General features: G+C 41.8%; 1 protein-coding gene across 2 annotated transcripts in view; it reads right to left on the bottom strand.

Moving 5' to 3' along the window:
- l3mbtl1 (L3MBTL histone methyl-lysine binding protein 1) overlaps positions 1-15,275 on the bottom strand; it is a 44,047-nt gene that overhangs the window by 19,525 nt on the left and 9,247 nt on the right. For both annotated transcript variants that reach the window (XM_082146010.1, XM_082146011.1), the window contains exons 5-14: positions 10,080-10,236; positions 9,815-9,938; positions 9,658-9,706; positions 9,059-9,141; positions 8,720-8,824; positions 8,491-8,626; positions 4,391-4,482; positions 4,147-4,298; positions 3,263-3,339; positions 2,321-2,406 (exon numbers count right to left, since the gene is read on the bottom strand). In XM_082146010.1, the coding sequence (XP_082002136.1) occupies positions 2,321-2,406; positions 3,263-3,339; positions 4,147-4,298; positions 4,391-4,482; positions 8,491-8,626; positions 8,720-8,824; positions 9,059-9,141; positions 9,658-9,706; positions 9,815-9,938; positions 10,080-10,236 (1,061 nt within the window). The remainder of the gene's footprint in view (positions 1-2,320; positions 2,407-3,262; positions 3,340-4,146; positions 4,299-4,390; positions 4,483-8,490; positions 8,627-8,719; positions 8,825-9,058; positions 9,142-9,657; positions 9,707-9,814; positions 9,939-10,079; positions 10,237-15,275) is intronic.

Here is a 15,275-nt window from a genome sequence, read left to right as displayed (position 1 = left end):
GGCCGTGGAAACACCATCTGTCCCGGCCCCGCCCACTCACGTGCCCCTCAACAAAATGCCCCTTCCTTGACCTCTTTGAAAGGTCCGCCGAGGCATGTGGGTGGCCTCGATTGAACTGGCCGGTGCGCCTCATTCCATTACTGTCCGGAGAGGCGCAGATAGCTGCACAGCAGCTGCCAGTTCAGGACCTCCTGGTGTACGACGACCTGAGACGAGCCATCCTTCAACGGGTTTGTGATGGCTCAACAGCTCCGGGACGCCTGCCTCAGATGACTGATGGCCGAGGGAAGCAACGTTGAGCAAATTATCGACAAAGTAGTGCTGGAGTAGTTTATTGCATGGCTGCCAAATAAGACCGCGCAATTGGTCCAGTGCCACCGCCCGACATCGCTGGACCAGGCCATCCAACTGGCGGAGGACCAGATGGTGGCGTGCCCTGTGGTCAGCAAAACTCTACCTTCTGTCTCTCTCTCTCTCCCCCTTCCCTTCTCTCTCCCTCTCCATTTAGGCTAGTTCCTGCACCAAGAACCCGAGGGCAGTTCCCATCTCATGGTCAGCCAAAATGGAGGAGTGGGCCAGCACACGAACTGTTGGCTGGCCCGAGAGCGCTGCCGAGAGGGGCTGGATTGGGCCAGTCGAGTCCAACCTCAGCTCCGGTTCCTCCGCTCTCCCCATGCCAATTCCTTGACCCGCTTCCTGCCACTAGAGCGGCGGGGAAGTCTGGGCCGGCCTGTTGGCGTTGCAGGGACCCAGGACACTTTGTAGATTGGTGTCTGATGATGGAGGTCGGGACACTGATCTGGGTTCCGGACACCCCACAGGCTGCCCCCGATCAAGCTAGGTTGTACCAAATACCCATGAGTATTAAGGGGGGTACCCAAGCGTGGAGGTTGCAGTTAGCCCGCACCTCAGACATCCGCTAATTTTGGGGACAAACTGGCCCACTTTTAGTAAGTTTCGGGAGAGTGGGGAAAGGGGGCGGTTGTTCTGGCGGGAGAAGCTGAGGCGGGACCAATGGTGACTGATCCTGAGAGAGGCTTGGGAGGACGGACCTTCACAGAGCAGAAGTGAAATTCAGTATGTGCTGGACCTGAGGACAAAACTCCACACTTTAGGGCGGCTCTCTATGGAGAATTTGTTACAGGCCCAGGACAAACAGAGTTAGCTATATGACAGGGGAACCAGATTGCGTGAATTTGCACTGGGAGATAAAGTACTTGTATTGCTCCCAACTTCTAGTTCAAAATGACTCGGCAAGTGGCAAGGACCCTTTGAGGTCACATGACGAGTCGGGGATCTCAATTATGAGGTAATTCGAGCAGATAGGAACGGGGCACATCAAATTTACCACCTTACAATCAGTGATGCTGGAAATGGCAGTGAGCGGAGAGGAAGATCTCGGGCCAGAAGTGAGCACTAAAGTCCAATCTATTGCTCTGGCCTCGGGGGGAGATCACCTCTCGCCCTTGCAGCTCACTGACAGCCAGGTTGCAGAAAGAATTTGCAGATGTGTTCTCACCCCTGCCTTGTCAAACAAACCTTATTCAGCACCATATTGAGGTGGGGGTGGTGGTGCGCAGCTGGCCATATAATTTACCTGAACACAAAAAAAGGTGGTTCAGTCTGAATTAGAGGCAATGCTAAATATGGGAGTTATAGAAGAATTCTACAGTGATTGGGCGAGCCCGATAGTTTTAGTTCCTAAAACTGACGTCTCAGTCCGATTCTGTGTGGATTATTGCAAAGTGAATGCTGTGTTGAAATTCGACGCATTTCCAATGCGAATTGACAAATTACTTGATCGGCGCTTTGAAACGGTTCGTTTGTGGTGAGAACGTGATCCGACCTCGAACAGAACCAACTACCAAAGAACTGCAAAATTTTGGACTAAACCAGTTGCCGTAGTCAGCTGCGCTGTGCATTATAGGATGAGGAGAAATGTTTGTTGACAGTTTGCACTTTAAGCATGGCAGCTCGCGGACAGGTCTGGAGGTATAAGATAAAACAAACCAGAAATGTAATGTATTATTTAATGGAAATCCTGACCTTGGCCTTGGGATCTTGAGTGCCACACTGAAGCTGGGAATGACGTCACAGATCAAGGAACGTCAAAACGAGCTGTTTATGGAGCTTGACTAAATAAATCCTTTATTTATAATGAGGAAGACGTTTTAAACTATGTTTTAAAGACCTCTTACATGTCAAAAGTGCAAGGCAAACCTGATTTCTCATGTCATGACCCCTTTCATTTATTGACTGACATAGATGAAAACCAAAGATCATTTGATACTCTTTTAAAGGATTGAGAGATTTAACACACCACTCTGAATGCTTCAGCAGCGACCGCCGTTGAGCCTGTCTCCTCCAAATATCTCTCCCACGAGAACCTGTCAGGGTCAGGATAATCTGCCGGGAGAAGAACACATTGAGCCAGTGTTATATAAAAAGACTTGAGTATTACAGGTTGAAAGATTGGGGTCGGTAAGATTTGTTATGTTTATGAAAGAAGTCTCTTATGCTTATCAAGGCTGCATTTATTTGATCAAACAAACAGTAAAAACATTACTATTGTGAAACAATTTGTACATCCCTAACCCTAACACTGAGACATTTATGCAGCTTACATAATTTTCTGCCTTTTTGTAACAAAGTAAAGTTATTCATTTATATCTCACAATGGATCTCAGCAGAAACATTTTTCCAGAAATCTACTTAAGTTGAGTCAAAGTGTTTCTCCTTTGCCTGTAGGGGTATCCAGACTCAGTATGAATATGATGGGTGTGATGGGTGTGATGGATATGATGGTGGATATGATGGGTGTGATGGGTGTGATGGATATGATGGATATGATGGATATGATGGGTATGATGGATATGATGGATATGATGGGTGTGATGGGTATGATGGGTATGATGGATATGATGGATATGATGGGTATGATGGATATGATGGCTATGATGGGTGTGATGGATATGATGGGTGTGATGGGTGTGATGGATATGATAGATATGATGGATATGATGGATATGATGGGTGTGATGGGTATGATGGGTATGATGGATATGATGGATATGATGGGTATGATGGATATGATGGGTGTGATGGATATGATGGATATAATGGGTATGATGGGTGTGATGGATATGATGGGTATGATGGATATGATGGGTATGATGGATATGATGGGTATGATGGGTATGATGGATATGATGGGTATGATGGGTGTGAGGGGTGTGAGGGGTGTGATGTCTCAGTGAGTTACCCTGTGGGGGCGTCAGGGGAAGGCTTCTCTCGTGACACCAGCCAGTGGGATGAATGTACGGGCTGCGGGCATCACACCTACGACATGAAGAAACTCAATTTTACAACTTAATTTTGAATAACAAACCTATTCATTTCACACAGGACTATCATATGTTGGGCCCTATCATACACCCGGCACAATGTGGCACCAGGCGTGACGCAAAACTAGTTTTTTTCTAGTTTCAGCCTGACACAGTTATCATTTTCATGTCCTACACCAGGTTGTTTAAATAGCAAATACATTTGTGCCCATCTGTTCACCCATGGGCTGCTGGTCTGAAAATGAAGTGTGTTCGGGCCCATTTTAACGCGTTGTTATTTTAAGGAAACTGAAATAGCTTGAGCCATTGACCAACAAAAACCTGGTCTAAAGTCAATTAGCGCAGTATTTTTTTGTTTTGTTATTTAAAGAGTGCGTTAGTTATGTGTGCCTATAGGCGGGTCCACAACACACTTTGTCCTGTAAATGGTCTGCTTGTGCTTTAACCTCGCGCACGAACAGATCCGTTTCCTCGCTAGAGAAGCGTTCAGTCTTTCCGCTTGCAAATTCCTCCATGTAAATAGCGAATCCGCCATGGCTCGAGCACAACTGGTTTTTAAAGGGAATGGGAGATGAGACTCTGATTGGTTTATTGCATGTTACGCCCAAAACACACCCATTACTAATTGAGAGAATAGAGACAACCCTTTTAGACCATGCGCCGGGTGCGCCGACCATTTTCCCCGTCGTTAAACTAGCAAAAGTGGATTCGGACACGCCATAAGTGCACTTGTGCCGTGCGCTTTAGACCATGAGCTTTGGTAAAATAGGGCCCAAAGACTTCAGGAGTCGTTGTAACTCACCAATAGTCATACGTGTCATCCCAGTTATCAAAATGAACCAGAAAACGGTTGCCCACTTTGTCTGTTACTGTTGCAACACAGATGAGAGAGGGATTCATGCGGTCGACAGCCTCCAACTTCATCCCCACCTCAAACCCACAGTCTGTCTCAGACTGCACAATGAGAAAACAAGGCCTTTGTTCAGACCATTGTTTGTTTTGTAGGGAATTGTAATACAGATTCATTCAACGGTTTTATGACTTACTTTGATTGAGCTAGAAAACAACTCTTTCGGTGCGGCTTGTGATCTGGTGATTTTTAGGTAGTTAGACCAAGAAAACTCTTCTTCTTTACATCCTGAAAGGGAAGAGTGTTGAATGGTAGTAAAGTTAAAGAACCTTTACACAAACTATAACATATGAGAATTTACAATATAATTGTATGTTAGTAGATTAGAATTCTAATCTAGATTGGAAATAGATAGCAATTGAGATACATCATAGATCTTTTTTTTGAACTTCAAGTGTCACAGTGGTTTTCCCACAATTAAAGGATTTTTAAGGGTTTTTCTTGACATGGTAAAATCACTGTAACCTGACAGCAATATTCAATAAATATCATTATTAATACACAGAAACCTTTTAAGGCAAATAATATAGTTTATTAGCCAACTGTAGGTGATACTGTAGAAAAGTTACTTGTGATATTAAAGGGTTAGTTCACCCAAAAATGAAAATTACCCCATGCTTTACTCACCCTCAAGCCTTCCTAGGTGTATATGACTTTCATATTTCGGATGAACACAATCGGAGATATATAAAAAAATATCCTGGCTCTTCCAAGCTTTATAATGGCAGTGAATGGAGGATGAGATTTTGAAGCCCAAAAAAGTGCATCTATCCATGATAAAAGTGCTCCACAAGGCTATCAACCCTCCACAGAAGGGTTAATAAAGGCCTTCTGAAGTGAAGCCATGCATTTGTGTAAGAAAAATATCCATATTTATTACTTTATCAACTAAAATATCTAGCTTCGGACAGACGGCCTACGCATTGGTTTAGGGTGAAAGAGTAACCCTTGACCCGACGCATGACGCATTGACAAACACGGAAACAAAACACTGGTCACAAATTAGAAGTCTAAAACACGAATGTTTTAAAGAGAAATGTCGAATGATTTCAATACAAGAGAAGAGGAGCTTGAGTTTGTTAACCAGTCCTGTTTGTTTGAACCGCGAGAGGTGTTGATACACCAAGCATATCTGCTGACTCTGTTGATTTTCTCCTTGATTCTTTTAACTCAAAAGTTAAAAATATGATTGATGATATTGCTCCTGTTAAAGTCAGGAAGAAGAGTGGCAGACAAAAAGCACCTTGGAGAAACTCAACAGCAGTGCAACATATGAAAAGACAATGCAGAAAAGCAGAGCGCATGTGGCGGAAGACAAAACTTGTAGTCCATTATAACATCTACAAAGACAGCCTGCATGCTTTCAATATGGAACTAGGCAAAGCTAGACAGACTTTCTTCTCAAATATTATAAACAGCAATTTAAACAACACACGCACTCTTTTTGCTACTGTAGAGAGACTGACAAACCCCCCAAGCCAGATTCCTAGTGAAATGCTCTCAAACAGCAAGTGCAGTGAGTTTGCTTCTTTCTTCTCTGAGAAAATCAATAATATCAGAAAGGTGATCAGCACATCCTTGAGTTGCACTGAGGTCAGACAGATCAGACCACCTGAGAAAGTAGTTACTATGTCTGACTTCAAAGAAATTGATGGCAAAATTTTGGAAGAAACCGTACAACACCTTAAAACATCAACATGCACTCTTGACACACTTCCCACATCTTTTTTCAAAAGTGTGCTAAACAGTTTAGAAGCAGATCTTCTAGAAGTGGTAAATGCCTCACTTCTCTCTGGGAGTTTTCCAAACTCCCTGAAAACTGCAGTTGTCAAGCCCCTCCTGAAAAAGAGCAATCTGGATAAGACCATATTAAGCAACTATAGACCGATCTCAAATCTTCCTTTCATAGGCAAGCTCATTGAAAAAGTTATCTTCAATCAGCTGAACAAATTCTTAAGCTCAAATGGATACTTTGACAATTTTCAATCTGGTTTCCGACCGCATCACAGCACAGAGACAGCGCTCATAAAGATAATAAACGATATTCGCTTAAATACTGATTCAGGAAAATTATCAGTGCTGGTACTACTCGACCTCAGTGCTGCATTTGACACTGTCGATCATAACATACTTCTTGACAGGCTGGAAAACTGGGTGGGGCTATCTGGGATAGTCCTAAAATGGTTCAGGTCATACTTAGATGGGAGAGGTTATTATGTTAGTATAGGAGACCATAAGTCTGAGTGGACATCCATGACATGCGGAGTCCCTCAAGGCTCAATTCTTGCGCCACTCCTGTTCAACCTGTATATGCTCCCAATGAGCCAAATAATGAGAAATAACCAAATTGCTTACCACAGCTATGCAGACGACACACAGCTGTACTTAGCCCTATCGCCTAACGATTACGGCCCCATTGACTCCTTGTGCCGATGCATTGACGAAGTCAACAGTTGGATGTGTCAAAACTTTCTTCAATTAAACAAAGACAAAACTGAAGTTATTGCGTTTGGAAACAAAGATGAAGTTCTCAAGGTGAACGCATACCTTCACTCTAGGGGTCAAACAACTAAACATCAAGTCAGGAATCTTGGTGTGACACTAGAGTCAGACCTTAGTTTCAGTAGTCATGTCAAAGCAATAACTAAATCAGCATACTATCATCTGAAAAATATTGCAAGAATTAGATGCTTTGTTTCCAGGCAAGACTTAGAGCAACTTGTGCATGCTTTCATCACCAGCAGGGTGGATTATTGTAATGGACTCCTCACTGGCCTTCCCAAAAAGACCATAAGACAGTTGCAGCTCATACAGAACGCTGCCGCTAGGATTCTGAGCAGAACCAGAAAATATGAACATATCACACCAGTCCTCAGGTCTTTACACTGGCTCCCAGTTAAATTTAGGATTGATTTTAAAGTACTATTACTGGTATATAAATCATTCAATGGCCTAGGACCTCAATACATTGCAGATATGCTCACTGAATATAAACCCAACAGATCACTCAGATCATTAGGATCATATCAGCTAGAAATACCAAGGGTTCACTCTAAACATGGTGAGTCTGCTTTTAGCTATTATGCCAGCCGCAGCTGGAACCAGCTTCCAGAAGAGATCAGATGTGCTCCTACAGTGGTCACATTCAAATCCAGACTCAAAACACTTCTGTTTAGCTGTGCATTTACTGAATGAGCACTGTGCCGCTGTTTGTCCGACTGTTTGTACTGTACTGTATTTTATTTTATTTTTCTAAACTGTTTTAATTATCCTTATTTCTTTTAATTATTTTAATTTCTCCTATGTCAGCAGGGCATTTAGCCCGAAACTGTAAATGCCCACTCAGAAGGTAAAAGAAAGTGATAATGTGAAAGTGACGTGTATTAATGTGGGTTTGAAAGTAGAACCGTGTTTAAATGACGATATTAAAGTTTTCGTCTGAGAAAGAATGTGAACGCAGTGCTAAAGAAAGTGAAAAGAACGTGTGAGTAAATGAGGGAGAAAAGAAAGTTAAAGGAAAGTTGATAGATGGAAGTCGAGAAAGAATGTGAACGCAGTGCTAAAGAAAGTGAAAAGAACGTGTGAGTAAATGAGGGAGAAAAGAAAGTTAAAGGAAAGTTGATAGATGGAAGTCGTAAGAAGATTGAAGGTTAAAAGAAGGAAAGATTTAAGTCTTAAGGGAATCCTTTGAAGGAAAGATCTATAATAATATTATTTTTTATTTTTAAAAGTACTGTATTTTATTTAATTTTTCTAAACTGTTTTAATTATTCTTATTTCTTTTTATTATTTTAATTTCTTCTATGTAAAGCACTTTGAATTGCCATTGTGTATGAAATGTGCTATATAAATAAACTTGCCTTGCCTTGCCTTGCCTTGCAGCTTACGCTACTCCTACACCGCGTCAGGGGTTACTCTTGTGGCGTAAGTCGACTTGTGTAGGCCGTCTGCCGGAAGTTAGTTATTTTAATTGATAAAGTTTTAAATATGGATATTTTTCTTACACAAACGCATGGCTTCACTTCAGAAGGCCTTTATTAACCCCTGCAGAGCTTCAAAATCTCACCCACACCTAGGATGGCTTGAAGGTGAGTAAACCATGGGGTAATTTACATTTTTTGGTGAACTATCCCTTTAATACAATTAAATACAGAATTTGGTCACTTGTGTGTGTGTATCACCCGTCCTATTTGACCTATTTTTCTCACCCGAACAGATTTCAAATTTCAAATTCACCTTTTGGTGTGTATAACTTGTGTCCTGTGCTCTCACACCATCCAGCTGGGTGAATATCAGGGCAGTTGGCGTTGACCCAGAAGTCATGGCAGTCGGAATAGCCATCAAAATGAAGGCGTAATCTGAAGCCACACACCTAGAGACAAGCATTTCAAGAGAGTGACTTTCTCCACATTGATTATAGTCATAACAGTCAGAAAGTCAAATGTGAAGAGCCGTCACGATGTACCTCAGCCACCGTCAGGACGAAATACATAGAGGGATGCTGGGGGTCAATGCCTTCTAACTTCATACCCTGTCGAAAGTTGTTCTTAATCATGGGAACCCTTTGGGTCTAGAGCAGTTACATGGATAAATATTAATATTGAAAAAATAAGAAAAATCCATAATTTAACTATGAACTGTTTGTAATCTCTACTCTGTATTGAAATAAATCAAATGAATATTCTGTGCTATGATAACACATCACAGCTGCATCATAAAATGTCATTGAAGGAAGGAGTTTTAGATTAAAATCAATAGCAAAGAGGCATTCTTCCCTTCCTGTGGTGAAATAAAGAAGTCAAACCTCCTGGAAGAGTCTGGCTGGAGCGGCCACAGCTTTCTGTTGCTCTAGGTACTGCGGCCAGGACCACAACTCCAGTTTAGCCTCTGTCGTACCCATAGACAGGTGTTACCACACATTCACATATGCAAAGCACACTGTTCTGATGTCATCTCATTATGTGTTCTTATGTGTATGTAAAGTATTTTTAAAGTATTTTTCTTTTGGGATAGACACTGATACAAACAATATCAATATGCATGCAAATCCCTGGTTTATACAAACTTTTCACAAGCATAATAATTACACAACATTTTAAACATTTGTACATCTCTAATGTTGTAAGCATATGTAAAGGCAAGCTTACATTTTGGAAGCTGTCCATGCATTGGTATCGTTCATATCAGCGTCTATCACTTTACAATCGAATACCTGCAAATACTAATGAGATTGCATTGGTTAGGAACACAAAACCTGCATTTCTGCAGTTTGGGCAACATCATTGAAGCAGTGATTGACATTTGTGTGGATGCACAGTGCAAGTGTGTGAAATCTAACTTTTGATTTAATATGTGATGATTTCATGAAGTAATACTGTGTTTTCTAGGAGTGTGATTAAGTACCTGCTTTGTTGTGTCTGCCATCAATTTTTAAAGCCTCAATTTTTTCCTCCTTTAATGACAAAAGTGCATTTCCTTGCATTAGAACTCCATATGAAATACAAGATAATGTAAAAATACACATCGTACACAGCAATTCAATTAATTGAAAGAACTGCACCATTGGTTCAGCATCAGACTCCTCCTCTGATGGGCTGTTGTATTCTCTCCTCTTTCTCTTCTTCATAGGCTTCAACATTTCATGCTCATGATAGGCCACCTGTGCTTCTTCAATTCCTGCAAGACTAAAGCATCCATACAGAATTTACAACAAGTACAAGACTTTTCAGAATACAAGATATACAAGAAATCTCACACAAATAACACACACTGTATTTGTATATTGCATGAGTAGAATAGATGTGTAAGTCTAGAAGTTCATTTACTTTTTAGAGATTGGTTCTCCATGTAGGTAAGTCTGTTTGGCTGATATCTCACTGCACTTGCTATGAACTGGATTGTCTTGAACTTCCATATGTCCTCTCTGAAGTCTGTCGGCCTCCACAAAGACAGCTGGCCTGCTATTCCCACCTGCTGAGACGCCTGGAATAAAACATTACTGTTTGAGATGGTGCCATTGGAAAGACAAGATATGACACGTTAGATTTATAATGATTACAGGCTCCTGAATTATCTTTTTCAAACATGCCAATTAACAAATGTCGCCGATCACAAAATGATTCTGAACTTGTAATTGAACTGCTGTTCTTCCAGCTCGAGTTTAACTGTAATCAAGCTTACATCCACTTTTTGCACTGTTCTGTTATCAGCAAAGTTTTAAAAAAGTTTGCGAAATTAGCTGACTCCAGCTTGTTTCCATACAATTGTCCTTTTACCGATAAAAAGGTGTGGGTAGTGTAATTTTGTGTATATACTCTAGACCCAGCACTTTAGAAAACTACAGACTGGTATCTCTTTTTCCATTCCATGCAAACGCACTTGAGCAAGTCCTGTTCAACCAAGTCTCTGCCTTTCTCACACAGAACAACCTCCTGGACAACAACCAGACTGGCTTCAAACACGGTCACTCAACTGAGACTGCCCTGCTCTCGGCCACTGAAGCTCTGAGACTGGCAAGAGCAGCTTCTAAATCCTCAGTTCTCATCTTGCTGGATCTGTCTACTGCTTTTGAGAGTTAACCACCAGATCCTCCTGTCAATCTTCAAGACGAAGGGCATGAGTCGCAACATCTAGCTACTGGGGTGCATCAGAGCTCAGTGCTGGGACCACTTCTCTTCTCTATCTATATGTCATCACTAGGCTCTGTCATTCAGAAACATGGATTTAACTTTCACTGCTATGCTGACGACACACAACTCTACCTCTCATTCCATCCAGATGATGCTGATCCCTGCTCACATTGCAGCCTGCCTGACAGACATTTCTTGCTGGATGAAGGACCATCACCTTCAACTCAACTCAACCGTGCCAAGACAGAGCTGCTTGTGGTTTCGGCCAACCCAACACTACACCACAACTTCTCCATTCAGTTTGGTTTGTCAACCATAACTCCTTCCAGGACAGCCAGGAACCTTGGAGCTGTGATTGATGATCAACTAAACTTCACAAACCGCATTGCTAGAACTGCCCGATCCTGCAGATTTGCCTATAACATTAGGAAGATTGGGCCTTTCCTATCGGAGCTAAACAACTACATTGTAGCAAACCTAAGGGACCCTTTTTAGTAGCCTATCTTGGTGTCACAATGTTTTCTACAACAGTTATATCTACATCTACATACAGTATACATCTACAAATACATCTACATATACATATAACACACAGAGATACAATGTATTGGATCTCTATATCAAATATGAAAAAAATTCCAGGCTACAACACAATAAAAGCATAAATGCATTTACACCAGATGTGAAGTCAATGCAAACAGGTTCCCAGGCATACAACTGCCTTAAGGAGTTTACTTTAAACAGTTTTATCATTCGAGGGTCTTCTTTCTGGCTCTAGAAGAGGAGAATCATCAGGGCTGGACTGAGGCTAAACTTCAGCCCGGCACACATTTTCCCATTTATGTTTTGCTGGGGTAAGCCCTTTAAATTGGAATAAATAAACAAATTAATGAATAAATAAAGGACAGAAAAAAAATATAGCTATTTTTGAATATACTACAAATGTGTTTAACAATATTAATATTGCATAATATTGCAAGGCTCGCAATTATTGTATTGATTTTTTTTGCAGTTAAAGTTTATTAAAACGGAACATATGCAGAAAAGAAAAAAAAGCTTCATCCTGAAAAGTTACCATAGTTTCCACAGTTCTTGCATAGGATCAAGAACTTGCTTAGAGTTTAACTGTAAGATCATGACACAGAGCAAACCAAGCTCCTCATTACCATGGTTTTATGATTTCTATATTACTAATAACAAACTATGATATTCGTAATGAAAAACATCTTATACACTATAAAACAACCTTTATAAAAGATACTTGTTCTCTTACGAGAGGTTCTCTCGTATTGCGTAAGTTGCTTACGCTACGGGAAAAGTCATCTTTTCTCGAGATCTGAAGCCAAAAATAATCCCTAATTTTGTATTTATTGTTAACGCAGTGCGGCAGCCAGCAGACCATAGCAGGCTGTATAAGCGGCAACTGCAGCAGCCTATCGGTGAGCCCTGCGTGACATCACGCCCAATGAAGGGCTTCGCGCCCTTCACGCATCACAGCCCGCCGGAATGGGTGTGGTTAGCGTGTATAAAGGAAGGGCTCACAGGCTGGAAATCTGATTTTCATCACTTCAGCGAAGCTCTACGCATCGCTGGACTCTGAGAGAAGCCGCCGCCGTTGAATTCAGCGACCAGCAAGCTTAGGACAGCGCCTGGAGAAGCCGGTCGTCTTCGCCGCTTTCAGCCTGCCGTGCCTGCTACGCTATCCGGCGTCATATCCTTTTTATGCTGTGTGTGTTCGCCGCTGCGACACACATTCTGTGTAAAAGAGAAATTTCCTACGAGGCGTTGTTTCAAATGCCTCGCACCTCTCTCCCCGCTCTCTCTCTCCCTCTGTTCGAGCCGCGCAAACTGCGCCGCTCACAAGGGATGTTAGAAGCGGACGGTCACGGAGCTAGCTTCCTCGCGCTCCCCCTCTGTTCGAGCCGCGCAAACGGCGCCGCTCACAAGGGATGTCAGAAAGCAGATGGTCACGGGCTGGCTTCCTTTACGTTACAAGAAAGCTACCCCGCCCCTCGCGCCCCGTTCGCACACGTCACTCACCGGCGAAAGGAGAAAAGAGTGTTTAGTCCCGCCGAGGCCGGTCCAACCTTCTCACACATTTCTCAGTCCCCTCCTAAGTTCAGGCGACTGGAAACATCAATATTGCAGTAGACAAGCCTGTTATAATACATGCACGCCTGCAAACAAACGCCGTCACAAGACATGATGACGCTCTCTGGCTATTCGCCTATTACAACCTGAAGGGTTACAAATTTAAGAATCTATTTCAGATATGCTTCCTTACATAACATCACGGTGAAGAATACTGATTTTAGCTTTTAAGGTTAAGATGTCAGCAAAGTTGCAATCTCTATTGTTTTTTAAATGAGTCAGATCACTGAGATTCTCACCTTTCGGAGCCCAGACATTGAATCGTTCACCTTTGTCTTTAATGGCTCTGGGATGGCCCTTGGAACCGGAGTTCCTGGCCAATATCAGCATTTGAATAGGTATGCTGATTAAATTGAGACTGCCGGTCTGGGGTGGTTCCTTAACCTGTATACTCATTTACATGCTTTGTTTGAATTTGTCTCCACCTTCAAAAGTCCCTCCTCCTAAAATGCCTATAAAGACACCATGTAAATGTATATACTTTAGATTATGTTGGACGAAACCGCAGCCGCGCTCAAATAAAGAAACTCTTCTGTTTGAACGTGATCCCAACTGTCTCCTGGTCTCTGCTTCGATAAAAGAAAACTTTACAACAGATGGTGCCGTGACCCGGATGGAGAAAAAGGAAACTGAATCTTGAAACTTCAAGCTCAAAGATCTCAACAAAGCCTGACTAGTTCCAGACTGAATCTTCTGAATCCAGATTGAAAACTTCAAGCTCCAAAAAGATCTCAAAGACTGAATTTTTTCCAGACGGAATCTTTCTCTACAAACGAAAGACTTGGTGAGTTTCACTCCAATTTAAAGAACCTTTGCAGACCAGTACAAAATAGTTTTCCTCTGCGACGACAGAGAAGAAGTTAACAAACAGCTGCAGGGTTTTGTTAACTAAGTTATCCTCTAAAGTTGTCTTTTAGAGATGAAATGTATCCTTTGTTGTTCAGGCAGGGAAGTTTAACAGTTACATGTTAATATTGTGTGTATCCTCTTGCTATAGAAGGCCTGTCCTTTGGAAGCTAGAGAAGATTAGCGTCATGTGCTAATAAGATTGTACCCTCTGTTTGTAAGACAGTAGAGAGAAGTTTAGTGTTTGTTTGTGTGGTAACATAGAAATTCACAAAATGTTTAGGAAAAGTACTAGACTGATTCCCACAACTGAGAAAGCTGGACTAGCTACACCTTTAACAGATAGTGAATTCAAGTCTTTGTTATCAGAGCACATGGACTCCATCGTGACTGAGCCAGTCAGATTGAATTTAACAAAGAAATTTGGCATTGATCCAGGCAAAGTTTGGTCAATCGAAGATTGTAAGAAGGTACTAGGAGAAAGTATTCGCAAGAACAGTGTGAAAAGTTTTATCTGTTGTCACCGAGAATTTGGTTTAACACTAGCTACAGAACAGTCTAAGCGCAACTCAGAGCTAGAGAAACAGATCAAAGAGCTCCGTGCTAGATTATCTTCGTTGACTAAGAAAGTAAACCGCAACAAAGATGCAGAAAAAACTGATGTGGAAGAAGTTAGTCAGCCTGATAACAATTATCCTGACTTAAAAGCTTTCTTTGAAACAGATGTAGCCATCCAATCAGTAACTGATCAGCCTGTAGATTCAGTGCAGGTTTGTGGGGCTAGGAGAAGATCTCAGGGAACTAAAAGTGTTACTCCGAACTCTTCTGTTGTCCAAATACAAACGGTTGCCAAAACATCTTTAGGTCCTAAGGATATAGATAGACTCTCCCAGAGTTTACCCTCAGCACGCACAAATTTTTCTGAATTTAGAAGAGCATTGTTCAGTAAAATGCATCTTTACGACATGTCGTTGCCGGAAGTCACACAGCTGATGTCACAAATTCTAACTGAATCTGAATTCAACAATTTTGAGTCTGCTGTTACTTCCGAACTGCAAAATGTCAGTAAAGGCGATTTAAGAGAAGGTGTTTTGAAAATCCTAAAGAATATCTTAGGACCCAAAATCGATTGGTCGAAAGTTACTAGCTGTGTACAAAAGAAAGAAGAAACTGTGAGTGAATATACTGAGAGGTTCTGTCAGGTAGCGGTAACGTACAGTGGAATAGTGGATGATTCCGAAAGTGTGTTAGCTGACAAAGGAGCTCTAATCCGAATTTGGGCAGATGGTCTTGTAGCTGAGTACAGAACAGCCTTGCCATTCCTAGATATTACGTGGGCTAAAACAACTCTCAGAAGTAACCTAGAAAGTTTAGCTATTTGGGAAAGAGATTCGG

This window comes from Leuciscus leuciscus (assembly GCF_965113295.1).
Source record: "Leuciscus leuciscus genome assembly, chromosome: 18".
Taxonomy (NCBI): Eukaryota; Metazoa; Chordata; class Actinopteri; order Cypriniformes; family Leuciscidae; genus Leuciscus; species Leuciscus leuciscus.
Note: the sequence above shows the minus strand (reverse complement) of the source record. Positions and strands in the feature narration are given on the sequence as shown.